The 23,619-nt window shown below is 41.5% G+C and overlaps 2 protein-coding genes across 2 annotated transcripts in view; one reads left to right on the forward strand and one right to left on the reverse strand.

Moving 5' to 3' along the window:
- LOC145394201 (zinc finger CCHC domain-containing protein 8 homolog) overlaps positions 1 to 14,496 on the reverse strand; it is a 52,574-nt gene extending 38,078 nt beyond the window's left edge. Inside the window, exons 1-3 of the mRNA XM_080268187.1 lie at positions 14,262 to 14,496; positions 2,617 to 2,703; positions 1,974 to 2,060 (exon numbers count right to left, since the gene is read on the reverse strand). Of these exons, the coding sequence (XP_080124313.1) occupies positions 1,974 to 2,060; positions 2,617 to 2,701 (172 nt within the window). The 5' untranslated portion in view covers positions 2,702 to 2,703; positions 14,262 to 14,496. The remainder of the gene's footprint in view (positions 1 to 1,973; positions 2,061 to 2,616; positions 2,704 to 14,261) is intronic.
- Positions 14,497 to 15,072: 576 nt separating this feature from the next.
- Sf3a2 (splicing factor 3a subunit 2) lies at positions 15,073 to 23,335 on the forward strand. The gene is made up of 2 exons (XM_080268081.1): positions 15,073 to 15,210; positions 21,543 to 23,335. Exon 2 carries the CDS (start codon positions 21,566 to 21,568, stop codon positions 22,610 to 22,612), a length of 1,047 nt encoding a protein of 348 aa, XP_080124207.1. The 5' UTR covers positions 15,073 to 15,210; positions 21,543 to 21,565; the 3' UTR covers positions 22,613 to 23,335.
- Positions 23,336 to 23,619: the final 284 nt, after the last annotated feature.

The following is a 23,619-nucleotide window of genomic DNA, read 5'->3' on the forward strand; positions in this document are numbered from 1 at the left end:
CTCCACGGCTGTTCAATCTGTACATGGATGGGGTAATAAAAGAGGTACAAGGTAGGGCAGTGGATGTTGGAGTGGCCCTAGTGAGAGAGGGTAGAGTTTGGAAATTCCCTGTACTGTTGTTTGCAGCTGTTACTGTGTTATTATGTGAAGACGAAGGGGAGCTGCAAGGCTTGGTAGATGAGTTTGGGAGAGTGTATAATAAACGGAATCTAAAGGTGAATGTAGGGAAGTGAAAAGTGATGGTCTTTGAGACAGTGGAAGTCAGTGAATGTACAGTGAGGTTGGATGGTGAGGAAATGGAAAATGTGAGTACAGTAGAACCTCTCTCATTCGGACTATATGGGGGAAAGGGTTGTCCGAATTAGCAGATTGTCCGGACCATCAGGGTAATCTCCAGTTCATACCAAAAACTATCTACATATGGTATGTTTCTTAATTATTAACATATGTGTCATATGTCAACCCTACGTAACTGCAAAAGATGAAAGGATACTAAAATAACAAAACTAATCATGTATGATAGTTTTGTATTGCATAATTTACAGGTAATGCCATGACAAGAAAACAGCCTACATATTAAATTGTAGTAAGTGACTAAGGCCCGTGTAGGCAAAAAAAAAATTAAATAATTAATTAACTGTAATATTTGGAATAAAAATAAAACTTATGTAGGCAAAAAATACATTGTCATCTTTGGCATATTGATAATATCCATATGGGCAAGAAGCTAATGTTTGATGTACAAGTAAAGCACATTTAAGTACAAAAAATAACCTACAGTAATCATTAAACACTGCAGAATATTCTGACCCATTTTTGTGTAAGCAAACTCCTCCTTTTAACACCTTTATTCATTGTAGAAGCTACACTTGCAGTAAGGGGCATGATAAGGAGGATTAACTTTTGAAATACAGCGTAAAAATATAAATGGTTGGTGAACTAGTTGATGGAACGAATGTTAGCGTGTGTTTAAACAGGCACCCATGTTGTGACCTAGCGTGATCCGAGACTAAACGAATGACGATCGCTTTCCGCGCCGATACTGAAAATGACTTTAGAATTACTTTCAACATATTTTTGGAGCTTATTATTTTTAAATTTTGTCCGAATTAACAGAAATCCGGATTAAAGGGGTCCGGACCAAAGAGGTTCTACTGTACATTTAAGTACTTGGGGAGTGTGATGAGTAAGGATGGAGGTTTGGAGGGTGAAGTGCTTGAAAGGGTACAACAAGGAAGAAAGGTTGCTGGTTCCTTGAAAGCAGTGATAAGAAACAGGGAAGTGAGCATGAAAGTGAAAAAGTTACTACTGTACATGACAGTATTGTGATACCAACTCTAATGTACGGAAGTGAAGCTTGGATGTTGTTGGAAGGACACAAGTCAAGAGTGAGAGCAGTGGAAATGAGTTATTTAAGAGGAGCCTGTGGAGTCACATGGAGAGACAGGCTGAAAAATGATGATATAAAGGAGCATTGTGGTGTGGATGTGGATGTGATAGGAAGCGTTAGAAGGAACACACTGAGGTGGTTTGGCCATGTGGAGAGGATGGAGGGTGAAAGACTGACAAGGAGAGTGTATGTGAGTAAGGTGGAGGGGGGGAGAGGGAGGGGGAGGCCAAGGATGAGGTGGAGGGATGGAGTGGAGGGGTATATGAGAGAGCGGGGTGTGAATTGGGAGCAGGGCAGTGAAATGGCGGGGAACAGAGCGACATGGAGGCCATTTGTTTGTGGCCACCCTGTACGGGATTGAGGAGTCTGGCAATAGATGGATAGATAGTTTTTTTTTTTTTTTAAGGGTGCTGGAGACTAGGCACCTCCACTCCTGATTATATAAACATCCCTCATATTTCCCACTACCTCTACAAATGGGAATGTTGAACTGTAGGACAGCTTCAATCTGCAATCCACCAAGTGCACATCTCAGATGACCCCTAGGGCCACAACAAAAACAGTAACCACCACCACCACTCACCACACACACTTTGATCTGTTCCATGACAACTCTTTTCAGGTGTCCCCTCTAGGGTGATCACTGATACTGAGTCGTCTTTCACTGAGTCTGAAATATGCATAAATCAGTATCACTGTGGGTCTTTCATCCTTTACAGTACATGATGATGGCAAAGTTTGGGACACAGTTTCTCTAAATACAGGCAGTCCTAGTTATAAGTGAGATGTGTTGCAATATATAACAACTATTTCCAACAGATACTTCAACATGCAGTCCACCTGGTTCACATAATGATGAACCTGACGTTGCACTACTACTATTAATCTAGTGCAATTGGTACTGTATACTGGGGGAAACTGCCAACTCAAATGTATTGGTATCATACTATATCAATAGAACTTCAACAATTTTTCTGCAGGTTACTAAAGACTTAACAGAAAAAAATAAAATAAAATTACACATACCATAACTAGAACAATCTTTACTGCACTTGAAGATGATGGAAATCTACAACATAACCTTTTTGGATTATAATTTCTCAACATACCTAGCTACTTATTTTTTTATCTAACTTGCTAACTACGCTATGGGAAACAGGCTCCAAATGGATAAAACTTGGCACCAAGCAATATGTCAATGAATTATGACTGAGGTTATTGCTTACCGCATGTGCCGTCTGATGCCAACTCATCCAACACATTGCTGGATTCGGCAGTCATCGGAATTTGCCCTACTACCTTGTCTGCCATGCCTGTGGGAGAATGCATGTAAGTAAGGTAGAGGAGTAGGAGGAGAAGGGGGATGGGGAGGCAGATGATGAGGTGAAGAGATGGGGTGGAGGGGTATACAGGTGGGGAGAGATAAGGGTGGAGAGGTATACAAGTGTGTGTGTGTGTGTGTGTGTGTGTGTGTGTGTGTGTGTGTGTGTGTGTGTGTGTGTTTGTGTGTGTGTGTGTATTTACCTAATTGTGATATACAGAAGATGAGCTACCCTCGTGGGGTCCCATCTCTGTTTCTCAATAAGTCAAATTTAGCTTTGAACTCGTTTAAGTTTTTAGACTGGACAATCTTTTTGTCCAGGCTATTCCACAGGTTTATACATCTATAAGGAATACTACATTTCTTGATATCCTTCAAGCAGCTTGGTTTCTTCAGTTTCATTCCATGTCCTTTTGTTACTCTCTTATCCCATAAAAACAATCTTCTTTGTCAATTTTATCTACTCCCACCATGGTCCCGAACACTGCAATCAAGTCGCCTTTCTTTCTCCTTTCTTATAAGGAAGGCAAATCCAGCTTTTCCAGCCTCTCTCTGTACGACAGATCTGCCAGACTGGGGACCATTTTGGTTGCTGTTCTTTGTTTCTCTCAATCTTGTTTATATCTTTCTTTTTGTGTGGGGACCACACTACTGCTGCATATTCTAACCTGGGGTGAATCATGGCCACTATCAATTTTTTCATCATCTCCTCATCCATATAATGAAAAGCTACTCTTATATTAGTCAGGTGTGGACCTTGCAAGAGGGGAACAAGTCAAGAGTGAGAGCAGTGGAAATGAGTTACTTGAGAGGAGCATGTGGAGTGACGTGGAGGGACAGGTTGATGAATGAAGAAGTGAAGGAACGTTGTAGAGTAGATGTGGATGTGGTTGAGAAGATTAGAAGAAATACACTGAGGTGGTTTGGACATGTGGAGAGAATGGAGAATGAAAGACTGACTAAGAGGGTGTATGTAGGTGAGGTGGAGGGAGGGAGAGGGAGGGGTAGACTGAGGATGAGGTGGAGGGATGGAGTTGAGAGGTATATGAGGGAGGAGGAGTGAGTTGGGGGGAGGGTAGTCAAATGGTGGGTGACAGAGTGACTTGGAGGCGTTTTGCCTGCGGCCACCCTTTGCAGGATTAGGGCGTTGGGCTATAGATAGATAGATAGATAGATATTAGTCAGGAGTTTATACGTCTCTCTACCAGCCTTGTTAATGTGTTTTTCAGGTGACGAACTGTCCTGGGCCAGCACTCCCTAATCTTTCTCTTCTCTTGTTTTTGTGACTGGTTCGTTACCCATCAAATAATTCAATGATGGCCTCTTGGTACTTTCACCCATTTCAAATATTTTACATTTCTTTGCATTAAATTTCATTTCTCACATCTGGCTCCAATCGTGTATCCTATCCAGATCCTCCTGCAGCATTTTACAATCCTCCTCAACCTCTACCTTCCTTAAGATCTTTGCATCATCAGCAAACAGACTTGCATAACTGTTCACTCCTCTACCATATCATTTACATAAATCAGGAACATTACTGGCGCCAACGCCGAGCCCTGTGGGACTCCACCTGTTACTTTCCTCCATCCAGACATCCTATCCCTTATTACTGTCTTCATTTGTCTGTCTCTCAAAAAGTCTCTCATCCATTCCAGAAGGTTCCCCTTCAGTCCTCCTATATGCTTTAGTTTCCACATTAGTCTCTTATGGGGTACATTGTCAAAGGCCTTCTCCAAATCTAAATACACACACCCCATCCAACCATCTCTCTCCCGTACCACGTCAATCGCTCTTTAGTAAAAACTCAACAAGTTGGAAACACACGACCTTCCACTTCTAAATCCAAACTATCAGCCAAAATATTCATCCCTTCCAGATATTCTATCCATCTATCTTTCAGAATTCTTTCGCATAAATTTGCGATCATGCTGGTTAAGGACACTGGTCTATAATTCAGGGGTTCTTCCCTGTTTCCTCTCTTATAAATTGGTACCACATTTGCCCTCTTCCATTCTTGAGGCACTTTCCCCTCTTCCAGAGAACACACAATCAAACTGCGAATCTTATCCGCCAGTTGTTCTCTGCATTCCTTCAGTACCCAATTAGAGATTCCATCTGGTCCTGGGGCTTTCCTTACATCTTGAGTTTCCAGTAATTTATACACTTCCTGTACTTCCACATTTATATCTTGAATCACTACATTTCTAGTCACTCCCTCCCCTTCCAAAAACTCCTTTTCATTAGTGAAAACTGATTGGAAACATTTGTTCATTATTTCTGCTTGCATTGTGTGTGTGTGTGTGTGTGTGTGTGTGTGTGTGTGTGTGTTCTTACCTAACTGTATCTTTACAGGAATGAGTCAAGCTCATTCTGTCCCATGTATTAAACCATTTTTATCAAACATACCATAAAATTTATGAATTGTTTTGGCATGCACTATTTCATTCGGTAGCACATCCCACTGATCAATTGCCCTTTTTGGGAAACTGAATTTACTTACATCTTTATCACCTCACTTTTATGTAGCTTTTTGCAGCATCCTCTTGCTGACGCTTCCCCATAGGTTATATACAGTAAAACCTTGATAAAACGGACTCCAAAATACCAGAATTCGCTTTTATCGGAATTGAGGCGCTACTGAACTAAATTCTTATACAGTAAAAGCTTGATATAACGGAATAATTCAGCAAACCCCAATTCCGTTTTATCAAATATTCCGCTTTTTTAAGCTTCTGTTCCAAAAGCACAGATGGAATGGAATTTTCTGGAAAATTGCGATTTTTCCCATATTTCTTCCCTAACTCGTGACCTGAAGCCTATACACAGTTGCTACTAAATAGCTGCTTTTGCAACATACACACATGCTGTCTATGCTAGTCATAATGATACACATAGAGCCGTCAGACCCCACAATAATAATAATAATACAGTAATAATATTAAATAAAACAGTAAAAAACTCACCTCCAAATGGGGGAGATATGACTCATTTGTAGAATTATGCCTGACACAGCCCCCCAAACATGTCAGGCATGATGCTTCCTTATTCACTGTCTGAGTCTTGACCTTATAGTCGGTCATGATCATCTTCACTGGTATACCATGCTCAATTTTTTAGATTACAAGTATCTCTAATTTCTGGCCCAGAGAAAGCCTCATCCTTTCGTTTGTTTTTCTCCACTTTAGGCACGGCGAACGATTGGTTTGCTTCTTTTCCACAGAAAAGGCACAAAAAAGTTTGGAATCCCAAGGGAAACACGCACACTTGGAGAGAAGATTTGAATCGTGAATGGGTTGCTGATAGACTGCGGCAAGGTGAGCGGCCTCACCCAGCCTGGGACAAAGCGGCTTTTGCCGCGGCCTGTAACAAAGCCCAGCACCTCCTCATCGACCGGAAACGTTCAGGTGCATCACGATTTTTCCACAGCCACAGACAAACTGGCCTGTTTCTGTTACAGAAACCCGACGCCTAATGACAACGGTAAACTTCCGAAATATTACCAGTACCTTACGTAAAATAATCGTTCTGTTTTTTCAAGCTTCTGTTTTATCCCACGTTCGATATATCAAGCTTTTACTTGTATATTGGAAAAAGTCCGATAAAGCTAGAAGCAGCCCAGACTGCCTCACCACTTCAGCTATGTTCACCACAATAAGGTAAATATAAGTCATGTTTATCAGTGTACAGTACAGTATTGTTATTTATATTACACCATCTGATTATTGTAGTCAATGTATAATACAGTACAGTACTACAATGGCAGTGAAAACAGTTTAAAAACTGTTGGTGAAATCCGGACTAATGTTTGATATATCGGGAAAAGCCTGGGATAGCAGGGGGAAGTCTGGATTGCGCTTTTATTGCAATTTCGCTTTTTTCAGAATGCCTTGGGCCCCAATTAGTCCGTTATGGTGGGGTTTTACTGTACTCATTTATGTCTATTTTCTCTTTCCCTGAAATGCATTTATACAGCATAATCATGTTTCCTCTTTTCCTTCTCTTCTGTAGTGTTGGTAGATTCAGCTTTTCTAGTCTTTCTTCAAAGCTTAGATCTCTTAAGCTTGATACCCATCTCGTAGCTGCCCTTTGTACTTGTTCAGTCTTATCTATGTGTTTTTTGAGATGAGGATTCCAGACTACTAATGCATACTCCAGGATTGGTCAGATGAATTATGATACTATCTTTCTCAGCGTATCGTCATTTATATATATGAATGCTATTCTTAGTGGGATGGGGGTGCTCACCATCCACTCATTCAATGTATTGCTGCTTTGGGTGTCTGTCCTTTCCTCTCTGCCTTCCTTCCTCTTGTCTTTTTTTCCTTCATTCTTTCCTCTTTCTTCTGCCTACAGGTTACTTTACACTCCCTCTTCTGTCCTTGTTTTCTTCACTCTTTCCTCTTCCTTCTGGCTATGGATGACACTACACTGAGTGACAAGCCAAATGGCTTCCTGTGGACCAGGAAACTATTTACAATGCTGGGTGGTAACCATATAACTAAATTATGGTGCCTGGTGGTATAGTGGGTAATTAAGGCACTCCAATTGGATTTAACCTATGTACTGTAGGTTTATATCCAAGGGGTGGTTGGGGTGTACTGCTCACATAATGGCACTCAGGGCTGAGTGAGGGTGGTCATTCTCATCTTAAATGCCAGGACCAACTTGTCTAGCCCCGGGCTCCTACGCTTCTCATGCGGACAGCATAGGATTGGATGGATGGATGGGTGGAATGCTATTCTCATATTACAGTAAAATATAAAATTTTGATGGACATATGTACCAAAAAACCGCATCTAAATTCAAAACATCAAAATTTAAACTGCACTTCTTATGGGAAAAATCAATTTGGGTCCAGGGCCTCTCAGTTTCACTACATAAAATCATGATTTTTTTGCCCACACTCCCTGCAAATTTTATGAACTATAAATGTGGTTAAGTAACTGTAGTTCTGCACTGTATTGCCATGCTGTACTGTAGTGTAGAATACAGCAAAATTTGTTACAGTATGTCAGTATCCTGTCACAGTTTTTCTTACAGTAGTTACAGCACACTGTACAGTACAGTACAGTACTAACCTTAGGTTATGGAATATTATCACTTGCCTGGCTGGTATTGGTGGTATGTGGCAGGAGTGGACCATTTAGTTGAAGCAGCCTCCTCTGTGGAGGTATCCAACCCAAATTCCTCAAAATGAAAATCATCCTTGAGCATCTGGACATCTGCAGTGTCAACATCTTCCTCCTCACCCTCTTGGATGGTTATATCTTGCAACACCCTAGTAATTGGCCTGAAGAAGATGATGATCTTTGACTTTTTCTGCTTATGAAGCCCGTGACAGCATCGAAATTCGCGATTTTGCATCGAAAAGTGAGGTAGGCAGACCACTCCAAAATGCATCTAAATTCAAATCATCAAATTCTAAACTGTCGAAATTTGAGATTTTACTATAGTTAGCAATGCATACATGTTATATACCGTGAACCGGGGTGACTTCGTACGATTTTGAAGGTTTTTTCATCCTGACACAATTTATTTTGGCCAAAATACTGATGTTAAGTATTACATACGTACGTGAGCCAATAACCTGTAAGCATCTAAGAGCTAGATAATCTCAGAATCTCCATCTAGACGTAGAAAAATATTTTATAGGTGTCCGAGGTCACCCCGGACTGGGGAGACTTCGGACTGCCTTGGGGTGACCCCGGACACTCATTAGAAATACACTGAAATGGGCCCCTAGTAGCTCAGCTGAATGTTTGGACAGTTCTGGGGAGTCTTCGGACACTGCGCGACTTTTAAAAAAATTGCTGAAAAAAATACAAAAAAATACAGAACAATTACAAGTAAATAGTAGTGATATATAGCAAAAATAGATGAAAAAATAAATTTTCCATTGACTTACAACCCCAGTTTAGTTGATTATACATATACATTATAGGGAGTACATTCCCACGCTATGCGCAGGTTAAAGGCACGATTGTGACTGACTGACCGGACGGTTTAAAGCGTGCCGGCTATTTAAATGCCTAATTAAAGGGAACTTGGAATGGAGGAACATAAGATAGGGAAGGAAAGAGCTAAAGAGTGAAGGAGCTTGGGAAGGAGAAACAGGAGGAGTCAGGAATGGAAGGGGGAGTAGATGAGGAATAAGAGGAGGGAGTGGAGACGAACTATAAGGATATCATACCGGTACCGTACCATATGGTAACTTAAATAATGTGTGTTCTCACATTGCACAAAACCAATTAAACTAAATAATATCTCTTCTCAGACTAGAAATGTGACATAAATACGGTACATTCCCACGCTATGCGCAGGTTTAAAGGCACGGACAGTGACTGACTGACCGGACGGTTTAAAGCGTGCCGGCTATTTAAATGCCTAATTAAAGGGAACTTGGAATGGAGGAACAGAAGATAGGGAAGGAAAGAGCTAAAGAGTGAAGGAGCTTCGGAAGGAATGAGAGAAGGAGCTTGGGAAGGAGAAACAGGAGGAGTTAGGAATGGAATGGGGTAGTAGATGAGGAACAAGAGGAGGGAGTGGGGACAAACTATAAGGATATCATACCGGTACCATATGGTAACTTAAATAATATGTGTTCTCACATTGCACAAAACCAATTAAACTAAATAATATCTCTTCTCATACTAGAAATGTGACATAAATACCGGTACAGAACGAATGCCATTCTATGAGATCACAGTGACTTACTGTGGCCATGAATTAACATAAAGATTGAAAATCATATCTTCTCCTTTTTCAAGAACAGACTAGAAATATGACAAGAATAAGGCACAATAACTAGAAATATTACAACAAAGTGAACAACTGGAATTCTAAGAGATCACACAATGACTTACTGTGGCCATGAGGTAACATCTAGATAAAAATCATACGTTCTCGTTTGTCCAGGATTGGCTCCTGTAAGTACATTACTATGTCTGACTCGTCCTATGGCACACATTTCATCACCTGGAACATTAGAAGTTACAAACACATTCTTTGTACCTCTTACATGTTTTAAGAACCTAACTTTCAATGTCTGTACATCAATGACAATAGCAACAAAATACTTCCTCCTCTTTCCTGTCTTATCTGAAAGTTGTACAATCACCCAGTCATGTAGCTTAGGATTACGTGTTGGCCCTACATCTGTCTCTGCTGTCTCAGTTGTAGTTCTGGTACCAGTACTTGTTACTGTTGCTTGCGTCATAGCTGTCCCATCAGTGCTGGTACTTGCCTCTAATTCTTGTGTCTCAAGTGTCCCATCATTACTTGCCCCTGCTGCTTCAGGAGAATCTTCTGCTTGATTCACTGGCTGTATTTGCAGGTCCTCACCATCCATATCTATGATAGGGAGCTCTACTTCACTAAGTATTGCAGCAGTACCGGTACCAGTACTGGATGACTCAGAATCTGTGCTTACAGTTCCCTCTTCTCTCATTTTCCTTAGTCGCTTTAGCTGTTACACTCTTGCCTGCAGGCACTTTTAGTTTCCTCTTCCTCTGGCATGATTGCTTCTTTCCATATCGCATTTCCGATAGAACACTGACCAATGACTCATCAAAATGTGATGCAAAATCACTACCGGTGGTACTACTGGCACTTGAATTTCTTGCAGGTACATGTGGGGTTGTTGCATAACCCGAGGTAGATGCTTGAGATGAGGCATTGGTACTGGTACCGGTATCAGTGTTAATCTCTGAAGTAACAGTGGTACCGGTATCAGTACTGGAATCAGTGTGTTGTGGTAGACGAGCTAGTACCTCCTGTCGGTTAAGTGGCGTGATCCCACACTTGCGAAAGCCATTCATGATATTCTTCATAATATTATCACTTATTCTATTGAGCAGTTGTCCTAGAAGCTTTGGGAACTCTGATTTTGGAAGGGATACACTTCTTCTTCCAATACTTGATGTTTTGAATTCACTTAGAATTTTACGCCAATGAGTTTTCACTGCACGGAAGACAGCAACATCTAAGGGTTGGGTGAGATGTGTAGAATTGGGGGGCAATAAAACAAAATCAATGTTGTGCTCCTCACAAGCTTCCACAACAGACAGAGAAAGGTGGCTAGCTAAATTATCCCCTATGAACACTACTTTGCCGTCCTGACGTTTTGCATGAGGTAATCCAACTTTAAAGAACCAGTCCTCAAACGTATTACTGTCGAACCACCCGCTGTCTGTCCTGTTGTATCGCACATTTGAAGGGCCACCTTCTGTCCAAGTGTTGTACAAGTTTACTGCCTTGTACACCACATATGGTGGAAGCATCTTTCCAGATCCGGAACAAGAGAACATGATGGAGATGTTGGATTTTGTGTGGTTCATTACCCTCTCTGGATATCTGGTACCTCGGCGAACTAAGATTTTCTTGTTTCCTGGGTCATCAGAGAGATTGGTTTCATCATAGTTAATGATGTTACTAGGAGGCACATCTTTCAGTGTTTTTTCAAGATTATCAAAATATTGATTGATTTCAATTGGACCGACTTTAGCACGTGCAACTTTAATATTCTGAGATACCCTCTGAGCCAGTTTGTTTTTGTGGCGCAACAGAAAACACGAACTCCAATCAGTTCCAGGAAGATTGTTCTTTAAAGCGTTTCACAGTAATCCCACGTTCGTCTAAGTAGCACTTTATTAACATTCGCAGTTCAAAAGTGTCAATAGGCAGACCCCATTCTCCCAGTGTAGTGACTCGGTTCACAATATGTAGTTCTTCTTCTGGAGTAAAGACAGTTTGTCCACCTGGTTTTTTTACATGTTTCTTTGTCATATAGTCATGTAAAGTACTTTTAGAAACATCATATTTCTTAGCAGCCTGTCTGACACTTAACTTTCCATCACGTACGTCTGCACTAGCACACTCTAAAAGGCTGCCACGGCGTTCCACCGTATAGTGTCTTCTACCATCACTGGTAGATACACTCACTCTCTTGTAATTTCGAGGCATTGTGGCTTAGTTCATCTCACACATCATCTGTTATATAAATGCAAAAACAAAGATAAGCATGCAGACTATGTACATTGTACAAAATATGTTTTATTACATATAAAGAAAGCAAATTAGATATGCTGTCTGACCTCAGCCCTTTAAATATCCATTGTCCGAAGTCACCCCTTTAAATCCCAAAATGCGTACACATTCACTCATGTCATGTTTACATACATTTAAATTGCAGATTTTAACCCTTTCTCTGTTCCAATCTTCAAGTTAGACGTTAAAGTAAACCTCTAAATGTGTATAAGCGTGCGGTTTGTTATGATTCGTTCACACCAGACCAAGTTTTCCCGTTTTCATTTTTTCACCAAAAAATAGCATTGTCTTTATTACAATATATTCACCAGTGGAAAATAATATTTTAAAAAGATAATTATACATAACATTTTACAAAACCTATGGAACATTATCCAGTTTAAAGATATGCGATATCTTTCTTCGTTTAGCAGCTGCGTAGCATTTAATCTTTTTATGCAAATTTCGTCCGAAGCCACCCCGTGTCCGAATTCACCCCGGTTCACGGTACCTCCTTCTCACTGATGTGGTCAGCCAGAGATAATCTGTTACTGATAATCACTTCTAGGTCCTTTTCCCTTTCTGAGGAGCTAGTGCCCCTTCCCAGAAAACAACTAACTAAAAATATGAACAAGAAGCCTCGGACCAGGACTGACCAAAAGATGATGACTAAGGACCATACAAAGGGCAAGATACGGATGGCAACCTGGAATGTAAGAGGTGCAAATGATGAGGTGAAAGAGAGAGAGATTGTCCAGGTTCTCGAGGGTGAGAAAGTGGATGTATGTGGATTAACTGAAACTAAGCGGAGAGGTGAGAGTGTGAGAGAATGGGAGTATGGATGGGGTATATGTGCAGGCGTAGGTGAGAATGAGAGGGCAAAAGGAGTGTGTATTGTTGTGAGTAACAGATGAAAGGAGAATACAGGAAAGTATGGATTGTGTGGGTAAGACTGACAGTTGGACTACAAATGTGGGCAATTGTGTGCGTGTATGCGCCAACGCAAGATCGTGCAAGCAGAGTGAGAGAAGAGTTCTGGACAAACGTGGAAGTGTGCATGGAAGAGTCTGAAAGGAATGACAGAGTGTTTTTGATTGGTGATATGAATGGTAAAGCAGGGAATGTGAAGGAGGATGGAGTAGTTGGTGAGTGGGGTGTGCCTGCTGAGACAGTTGAGAATGGCAGTGCTTTAGTGGACATTTGTGCTGGGAAGGGGGTTGGTGATAGCCAATACCCTCTTCAGGCACCAAATGATCCACAAGTATACATGGTGAGTGATGAGAAGGGTGGATGGAGAACTGAGTGAAAGGGAGGCAGTGATTGATGATCGGATCTTGAATTTGGCTCTCTCTTGTATGTTGTTTTTCTCTTGGAGGGAACTGTTACTGCGGGCCATGGCCTTTGGTTCCTTCTTCCTCACATAAAAAAAAAAAAAAAAAAAAAAAAAAAAAAAAAAATGTGTGTGGATGAAAGGATGCCAAGATGTGTAATGGACGCAAGAGCATATAGAGGGTGCGGGAGTGGACTTTCTGACCACCACTTGGTGGTCCTGATCAAATGGTATTCCGGGCCTTATGCGGCCCAGAGGCAGGACGTTCCCCACCCCTGATCTAACTTAACCTAATTTAATCTAGTCTGGAAGTAAATTTGATGAGACAGGGCTACTAGCTGAACAACTGCCACTCCCACTCCGTATGTACTTAGTACTGAAAGGTGCATTTGCAAAGGATGTACAATACATTCCCGCAGTACACGAGTTCCGAGTACGCGAGGACCTATTTTTTTTTTTTAGTGTATTTTTTATTAGTATGCGAATTGAACTCCTTGTAAGTGAGACGGGCAGTGAAGAGTGGCCCAAATCCGGGGTTACCCCGAGTACGCGACATTGCCCTCCCAAGAAGCAATAACAGGTAAAGGTGAGCAGCCATATTCTTGTTGGTTTAGTTAAGCCATTGCCTTGTTGATTTACCTAGTAAAGCCATAATCTTGTTGGTTTACTTTATCTTAGGTAATATGTCTTAGATGGTTTCCCTGTATAGTACAATACAGTACTTAGGTATGAAAGGCATCTCAAGGGTTGCCCATGATGGGAAGTGTTGCCCATATATAATTTTTCCCATAAGTTTATGTATTCACAGTATGCAAATTCCTAGTGCGCAATGTCCTTTGCCGCCCATATAGGTGCGTACTAAGGGGATGTACTGTATATAGAGGAAAAACTAATTAAAACTGTATAAAGTAAATGACAAACATATGAATTTTACTCTACATTAGCCGGGTGTATTTCTGAAACAATACTGAATATATCCTACCTCATACCCAATCGAATTTCATGCACCTACGACAACATAGTTAAGTTGTGACTCAGTCCCAACATATGAAAATAAAACCAGACACAGACCATTGCAAACTGAAGTATGCAATCTTCCCTTGCAGGACTGTTACCTAGTCCGTCACTGCATAACTTCATTTTGTAACTGTTAAACAATTAGGCGCCATCAACACAATACATCTATTCCATACCTTCGGAAATATAATTATGGGTACAATTTAAAATGAGGCTGGTGATGGTTTGTCGTCTCCTCTTGGTCCTCAATTGTCAACTAGTCCCGGCTATATCCTACCCTCTGTAGCCTCGTGTCACTGCTGGAGTAGAGACTGGGAGTCCTCAACTGGTTTTAGATCTTGGTGTTGAGAGAGACGGGAAGAAAAAAAAAAATACACTCCAAAACGTCAAAACATTTACACCTTTCCTCCAGTTTCATGCACCCTCTATCTGATCTAGTGCTAAGGTGTCTCTGTATATTGAAAGGAAGTACAAAAAAGTCGAACATATTTTAGCCACTATGCACCTATAGTGTATTTCATGATGCTTCCAAGTAAAATAAACTGATCCATGTGCAAAGCCCAATCAAACTTTATTCTAGCCCGAATTGAAGATAATATAAAGATTTAGACAACGTTTGGAGCAACGTTACCAATCTAGCTTTTTTGCTTGCTCTATTCACTCCCACACATCGACATATTATAATTATCTATCCATCTGTAGCCAGACGCCATAATTCTGTAAGGGGTGGCTGTTTGCCTTTGAGTTGATCGTTTATGGGGAGGGGCACTATTTTTATAACACCCCACCAACCCACTTTGTGATAATAAAAAAAATAATAATAATATTTTAGGGAATTTTCCATGCTTTATAGATATTCTAAAGATTTTAACATATGTTCTAGCGATTTGCTGGCTTTTTCGTACTTCATCACAGTTTAAGAGAAAGTTTAGCAATATTTGTTACTTTAGACATGGCAACTCTGGTTTAGAGCCGCAAGATTTTGGGAGCGTTGGCGTGATGTGCAGAGCTTAATGCAATAAGTAATGGACTGATTTTTTTCCCCCCGGCAGTGGTGCATATTTACTGACAGTAAGCAGTCTACTCAGGCTCTAAAAGATAAAACAGTGCACTTCAGTACATTTGGTAAGTAGGGAGGAGATGTAAGTACGATGTGCCCAACAATGCTTTTTTTTTTTCTCTCTCTTCCCTAGCATCACATTACATACCTTCTGATTTTTTTAAAAACAAAAACTGCCATGATCTACGAATTGCCTTTGTAATTCTTATCCTCCAAACTGCCGGTTCCGTGGGAAATTTATCTTGGCCTGCCAAATTTTTAACATCTCACTTTCCCCCAGGATTAATACTGAATTTTCTAAAATGAACTCCATGCCTTCTTTAGTCATTGAATACAGAGAGTCAACCAGCCAGTATATTTTTATTTCTATTTTATTCATTTTTATTTGTCGTGTTACCCATCATTTGGTATGATTTGTGTAGCATTTTTTTTTTTCTCTTGTGACAGGGATGACTCCTCTCTGGGCATTCTTTGGCCTTAACCTTGGCAATTTTCAGTTCTAACTTTGACATCATTCTTACTCATTTGCCTTTGTATGTCAGCTTGTACCTTTCCTTCTTGCCTAAAGTTTGCTTTCATTCAGCTAGTCTCTAAGAAGGGTGACCATTCACAGCCCTTTAATTATTGCACAGATACTTTACCAACCTGTATTTCTAAAGTTTTTTAATCTTCTTAACAAAAAAAAAAAAAAAAAATTATAGCACCTTTCCCATCACAACCTTCTATCTCCTCATCAGTATGGGTTCTGCCAGGTATGCCCCACTAGCAATCTTCTCACCTTCATTTCAGACTCCTGGTCATCCACTTTTGGGGACGTTGGTTAAAACTTTCCCATTGCACTTGACATCTCAAAGGTTTTTGATCAAGTCTGGGATAAATCTATAATTTCCTTAGTGCCTTCATCTTCACCTTCCTTTCTGGTTGTTTTTTAGCTGCTGTTGTAAATGGCCATCATTCTTGTTCTAGAGCTATCAGTATTATTTTACAAGTTGCCAATACGCAGTTCAGGAATTTTAGCACCATTAACATATAGTATATTTCCTTAAGGATCATAATGAACCCCCACAACCCCGTTCGGAGATTGATATTTTCAGAGATAATGAATTTAATTTAAAATTCCAAAAAATACATACCTTGGATCTTCACTTGGCCAGTCCGTGTAAAAAATGCATGCATTCGTACGTGTTTCTCTTCCCTTCGACTGCATACGTCTGGTAGGTCTTTATCACCCACTCATAGGCCTACTTCAGGTCACGTAATGGTATTCTACCAAGTAATTTGAAGTGCGGTCGTTGATTTCTTTTGGATGGAAAATTCAAATCCTTCTTGGTATGGCCTCTGAAGGAGAAAGACGTGCTATGTGTCCCGGGTGTGTTATTGATTATTTACTGGTGACTAAGTGTTTCCAATTGGAACCTGAGAAGGTTACTGAGTTTTTTAGAAAACACAGTGTTTTACCTTCCGAAGTTTATTGCCCAGATTGTCAGGAATCGTGTCTATCTATCTATTGCCAAACGCCTCAGTCCCGTTCAGGGTGGCCACAAACAAATCACCTCCACGTCGCCCTGTCCCCCGCCACTTCACTGCCCTGCTCCCAACTCACAACCCCTTCTCTCATATACCTCTCCACTCCATCCCTCCATCTCATCCTTGGCCTCACCCTCCCTCTTCCCCCCTCCACCTCACTCACATACACTCTCCTTGTCAGTCTCTCACCCTCCATCCTCTCCACATGGCCAAACCACCTCAGTGTATACCTCCTAACGCTTCCTATCACATCCACATCCACACCACAATGCTACGCCTCCAAGTTGCTCTGTCACCCACCATTTGACTGCCCTCCCTCCAACTCACTCCCCCCTCCCTCATATACCTCTCAACTCCATCCCTCCACCTCATCCTCAGTCTTCTCCTCCTTCTCCCTCCCTCCACTTCACCTACATACACCCTCTTAGTCAGTCTTTCATTCTCCATTCGCTCCACATGTCCAAACCACCTCAGTATATTTCTCCTAATTTTCTCAACCACATCCACGTTCACCCCACAACGTTCCTTCACTTCGTCATTCATCAACCTGTCCCTCTGTGTCATTCCACATACTCCTCTCAGGTAACTCATTTCCACTGCTCTCACTCTTGACTTGTTCCCCTCTAGCAAGGTCCATGCCTCGCTTCCATACGTCTGGGTAGGGATCACAATACTATCATGCAGTGACATCTTAACTTCCGTATGCACCTCCCTATTTCTCATCACTGCTTTCAGTGAACCAACAACCTTCCTTCCCTGCTTTACCCTTTCAAGCACTTCATCCCCAAAAGTTCCATCCTTACACATCACACTACCCAAGTACTTGAATGCACTCGCATTCTCCATATCCTCACCATCCAACCTCACTGTGCATTCTGTGACTTCATTCCTCTCAAACACCATAACTTTACTCTTGCTTACATTATCTTTCAGATTCCTCTTCCTACACACTGTCCCAAATTCATTCACCAAACCTTGCAATTCCCATTCATCTTCACTCAACAATACTGTGTCATCAGCAAACAGCAACACCGGAATCTTCCACATCTCACCCTCATTCATTAGAGCCACCCCCACATCCACTGCCGTACTTGCACCTCCTTTACGACCCCATCCATGTATATGTTAAACAACCATGGAGACATCACACAACCCTGTTTCAGTCCCACATTTAGATCAAAGAACCCACTCAGCTCACCATCCACTCGCACCGTAGCCTTAGCTCCTTCGTACATACTCTTCACAGCACTCAACAATTTCCCCTCCACTCCATATATTCGTAATACCTTCCACATACCTTGCCTATCTATTCAGTCATAAGTTTTCTCCAAGTCCATGAAGGCAGCATACTCTTTCTTTCCCTTCTCCAGATACTTCTCCTCTAAACATCTTAGAACAAATATCTGATCTACCCACCCTTTTCCCTTACCTAAATTGCCCTTGTTCTTCTCCAACTAGCTCCTCAGTTATATGCCTAACCCTATCAGTGAGTATTCTACCATATATTTTTTCAATCACACTATGAAGGCAAATACCCCTATGGTTACCACATACTTCTTTCTCCCCTTTTCCTTTGTATAAAGGAACAGTTATACCTGATTTCCAGTCCTCTGGAACCTTTCCCTCTTCCCAAATTAATCTACACAACTTCCATATCCACTCCACCACAGTCTCACCCCCATACTTCAGCATTTCACCACACACTCCATCAATTCCTGGGGCCTTTCCCATCTTGATCTTCTTCATTGCTTCCACTACTTTCGCCCTACTGATTTCTTCCTCCCTCCTCTCATCTCTTCTCCCAGCCATTCCCCAACCACTTATACTTGCACTGCTGTCACTCTCTACATTCAACAAATCCTCAAAGTGCTCCTTCCATCTCCTCAATTTCTCTCTTCTCACCAAAATCTATTATTTCCCCTTTCACACTGTCTTAATTTCTTTACCTGCATCCAAAACATTTTCTTACTTTCCCTCCATTTTACACTTAGATTCCTCCCAAACTCTTCATTCACTTTCTTCTTACCCTCCTTCACCAATCTCTTCACTCCCTTCTCGTGCTCACATGTACCTCTCTTCTCTCTGTCATCTCCTACACCTCTACTCGCTATCCATTCACTATATCCTTCTTCTTTTGTTCCACAGTTCGTTTCACCTCATCATTCCACTATGCTGTCCCTTGTACACCCCTGCATCTCCTCCTCACTCCACAAACCACCTCACTACGCTGCGCCTCTCCTGTGAATATCTTACATACCGGTATCTTCCACCCCTTCCATCTGCTCTAACTCATACCTTCCCAATCTTTCTTCCACTATGCTCTTATACTCTGCCATTTTCTCACTATCTTGCAACATTTCCACTCTTATCACAGGAGCTGTTTCCTCCTGTCTTCCCCCTCGTCTCTTCACTGATGAAAATTTCATAACAGTAAGACCAGATTGTGCAGGAGTATTTATGTTAAGATTGTGTAATTCATTCATGACACCCAAATTCTGCAAAAATAACATGTTATTTTACTCACGAGCACAAAATTAGGTTTGTTGATGTCAGCAGTGGCATCCTACAGAGGGCAGTGGGCCAATTCGGACCTGAAACTCATTCATCCCCAAATTCAGTCAGGTTGGTTAGGTTAGGGTAAATTGTTAGGTTTGGTTGAACTAGGTTAGGTTAGATCATATTAGCATAGGTTAGTAGGGACGAATGATTCGTGACAGGTTGACTTTGGAGTCGAATCATCCTAAAAGTCTGACATGGCAGGTGGCCACTTGCGACAGTTTGCATGTAAAACTGGTGGTTTTATAGTTGATATCTTCAAAATTATGCATATCTATAACTTTTTAAAGCTATCATAATGATAATTATACTTTAGTTTGTTGAGTTGGGGGCACTCACCATCCACTCACACAATGTAGTGCTGCTTTGGGTGTCTGCCCTTTCCTCTCTTCCGTCCTTCCTCTTCTGTCTTTCTTTCCTTCATTGTTTCCTCTTCCTACTGCCTATGGGTGACTTTACACTTCTTCTTCTGTCTTTCTTTCTTTCATTCTTTCCTCTTCCCCCTGCCTATGGATGACTGTACACTGAGTGACAAGCCAAATGGTTTCCTGTACACCAGGAAACCATATACTGCACTGGGTGGTAACCATATGGTCAAATTATGGTGCCTGGTGGTTTAGTGAGTAATTAAGGCGCTCCAGTCGGATTGAGCCAGTGCAGGTGTATATCCAAGGTGTGGTTGGGGTTTATTGCTCACGTAATGCCATTCTGGGATGAGTGAGGCTGGTTGCCCTCATCTTTAATGTCAGGACCAACTTGCCTAGCCCCGGGCTCCTGTGCTCCTCATGGGGCAACATCAGATTGGATGATGGATGGATGGATAGTTTATTGAGAAAATGATAGTTCTAAATTTTATGCTTAGGAACCCTCCTATAGTTTCAGCAGATGTTCCTTTTCTATACTGTATTAAGTGCAAAATTAACTATTGAGAGGTTGCCTAATCATGTTCCATTTCTGTCTGTAAATCTGATTTGCCATTTTTCCATAGTTGACAGTAGGCCTGTCATACCAGTTATATAAAAATCATACCGGTACCGTTTTGATAATTTAGAAGACGTCTCTGACTTGTACCAAAGATTGCCTGTTGGAAGAGTAGCTATCTGGATTATCATGTTGCAGTAGTCTAAAGGCACAATATATATTTCTTATTTTACCCTACGTGTCAAGTGGGTTGGTGGAGGATTAGTGCCCCTCCCTGTAAAACAATTAACTCTAAGCCCTTGGCCACCCCGTTTGGGATACATGGCGTCTGGCAATGAATGAATGATGAATTTTATTGTATTTTGTTGACTAGCTGATAGGTGATGTGAAATAGTGTGGATGTTAATGCTTGTGGGATGGAATCAGAATTCCAGGGGATGTGGTGAGTGAATAAGAGTGTGATCCTTTAATTGGGCAGTCAGCAGTTTTGTTAGTTTTTTGTACTGTATCAGGTTTCTCTTTCTCCCATAACCATACCTCACACTATCTTAGGTGGGAAAAGAGGAATGATGATGCTTTTTTTTTTTTTTTTTTTTTTTTTTTTTTTAATTACAATGATTGGTGGTGGCAGCTATCATCCTCTCACTTTATGTAGTGCTGCCTTCTTTTTCCTTAGCATTTTTCATTCTTTTTCTGCATGTGCCCTCCACTATTCATGTTTTTCCCATCTTTCTTGTCACTTCTTATTACCCTTCTTTCCATCTCAGGCAACAATACACTGAGTGACCAGCCTAATGGCTTCCCATAAGCTAGGAAACCATTTACTCTGTTAGGTGGTAACCGTATTACCAACTTATACGTGTTCCCTACGTGTCAGCAACTGGGGTGACGCAGGGTTAGTGTCCCTCCCTGTATAACAGGTAACTCAGTGACTAATGGCCACCCCTTATGGGATTACAGCATCTGACTAAAGATAGGTAGATAGATTATATTAAGCAGGAGGAATCTTTGGGATTATGCCCCCAACATGTGGAGGGTTCCAGTAGACCCTTTCAGTTAATGTCCTCATGTGGAAGTCAGGTCTTCCCTAAATCAATTGTACTTGAGATTAGTAAATTTCTAGTAGATCCATATTTTCAAACAGTGAGCAAAATTTCCATTCCTAATTAACAGATGATTATTAATTTTAATTGGTTGTATGGGATTGATTGATGTGTACAGTAAATGACTGGCCCATTTCACTGGGAATACTGTTGATGGTTATCCCCCTCTTATTTGATCCAGTGTTTTCTTTGTTTTGTGGTCCTACCCCATCCCATTCTTAGCTGGGAAAAAAGTCCAGTCATGATGATGTTGGTATTTTCAAATGGTAATATCACCCTGCTTATTTCAGAAGGCTAAGGCAGATCCGTCATCATGGATTTTCAACACCGTGCTGGAGGAAAGACTGGTGGAGGAGGACAGGCATCATGGTCAGAGAGCAACAGAGACCGGAGGGAGCGTCTCCGACAGCTGGCCCTGGAGACCATTGACCTGAATAAGGACCCATACTTCATGAAAAACCACCTTGGGTCATATGAATGTAAGTTGTGTCTGACATTACACAATAATGAGGGCAGCTACCTGGCCCACACTCAAGGCAAAAAGCACCAGACCAACCTTGCTCGCCGTGCAGCCAAAGAAGCAAAGGAATCACCAGCCCAGCCAGCACCGGAGAAGCCTCGTGTGGAAATGAAAAAATTTGTCAAGATTGGTCGTCCTGGGTATCGAGTGACCAAGCAGAGGGATGCAGAGACTGGCCAGCAGAGTCTGCTCTTCCAGATTGATTATCCAGAGATAGCTGATAATGTGGCACCAAGGCATCGCTTTATGTCTGCTTATGAACAGAAAGTTGAACCCCCAGACCGCAAATGGCAGTACCTCCTGTTTGCTGCTGAACCTTATGAGACCATTGCCTTTAAGGTGCCCAGCCGTGAGGTTGACAAATCCTGGACCACATGGAACAAAGAAACCAAACAGTTTTTTCTCCAGTTTGCCTTTAAGATTGATCCGAAAGCCAAGATGGTCCCACCAGCACCCCCACCACTAGCTGGTCCTCCCATGCCCCCTGGCCCTCCTGGACCACCAGGCCCTCCAGGTTCATCAGGCATGCCCCCACCACCAGGCCTTCCTCCACGGCCTCCAATGATGCCACCTGGTCCACCACCACCTGGTATGCCTCCACCACCAGGGATGCCACCACCTCCACCAATCCGGCCCCCGATGAGGCCCCCAATGATGCCTCCGCCACCCGGTCCTCTGCGCCCGCCTCCTGGCCCTCCCAACATGGGTCCTCCTCCTCCTGGCATGCGAGGACCCCCACCACCCCCAGGTGGGCCCCCTCCTCCTCCTCCTCCATTTAACCCTGTTCCTCCACCACCTCCTTCGAGTGGTGTACCTCCTCCTCCACCACCAAAGAACTAGGTTGTACATCTGTAATTTTTCCCTTGTTCATCTGGAGGTAAACCCAGTGGATCACACTGAAATTGCCTTTCTCCTGCAGTACACCATTCTCTGTTCAGAGAATTAAGAGGTAGTTAGAGACATTTGTTTAACCAGTCCTCCTGTAATGTGGTATTGTTTAACCAGTCCTCCTGTAATGTGGTATACACATTCAAATAACGGCAGTTATAATTGAAGACTAATTGAATCTGATCATGACAAAGCCATACCAATGTCCAAGGTGTAACCATCGATTGATATTGTTTTTCCCTGATGAAAGTGGGTTTAAGTGTTTCAGACTTAATCAGTTGTGATGTTTTACTACTGAAATTTAATTATACAAGAACTAATTGTAATGAGTTATAGGTTAGAATCATCTTTATTTAGCTCCTATCTCTGTTTATGTTAGGAACTGTTGACAAGGGACCAAAGAAGCAACAGTCTAATGGGATAGCAATATATGCTTCATAAAAATACCGGTCATACACTGACTTTCAGATTATTCAAGAAATTGCAGTTGGTTAAGACCCAGAGGACGTGAACTATACAGGTATGTACTTTGTAAAGCATGTGTTTTTTAGACCCGTTGTACCGGTACTATTGTAATAGATTGTACATCATATTTTATGCTTTTTTGCTGTTGCTGTATTGTTTTCAGTATACAGTATAATTTGAGAGAATTATTTGTATTTGAAATACATTTCATGTCTGTTATAAATACATGTATTTGTATACACTGTTTAGTTTCATCCCTTTATGACTTTGATGCTTAGTTTACTTTTGTACGCTTTTGCTAGTTTTGACTTTTTTAATAATTGATAATGTCATACAATACTGTGATTAATGTTATCCTCTTGAACCTGGGGATGCCTTATTTATTTAGTTGTGGCTGATGCCCAATTTTTTTTTATTCATCTTCCCAGGAGGCATCAAAAGCTGTAGGAATTACAAATCTGAATTCCTCAAACCCTTTTTTTTTTTTTTTTTTT

The sequence above is a fragment of the Coenobita brevimanus genome, chromosome 26, assembly GCF_032717465.1.
Source record: "Coenobita brevimanus isolate Jiangsu-jjx chromosome 26, ASM3271746v2, whole genome shotgun sequence".
NCBI lineage: Eukaryota > Metazoa > Arthropoda > Malacostraca > Decapoda > Coenobitidae > Coenobita > Coenobita brevimanus.

What these genes read in the sequence shown, in the direction of transcription:
- Sf3a2 (XM_080268081.1), top strand. Translation starts at nt 21,566, where the DNA reads ATGGATTTTCAACACCGTGCTGGAGGAAAGACTGGTGGAGGAGGACAG.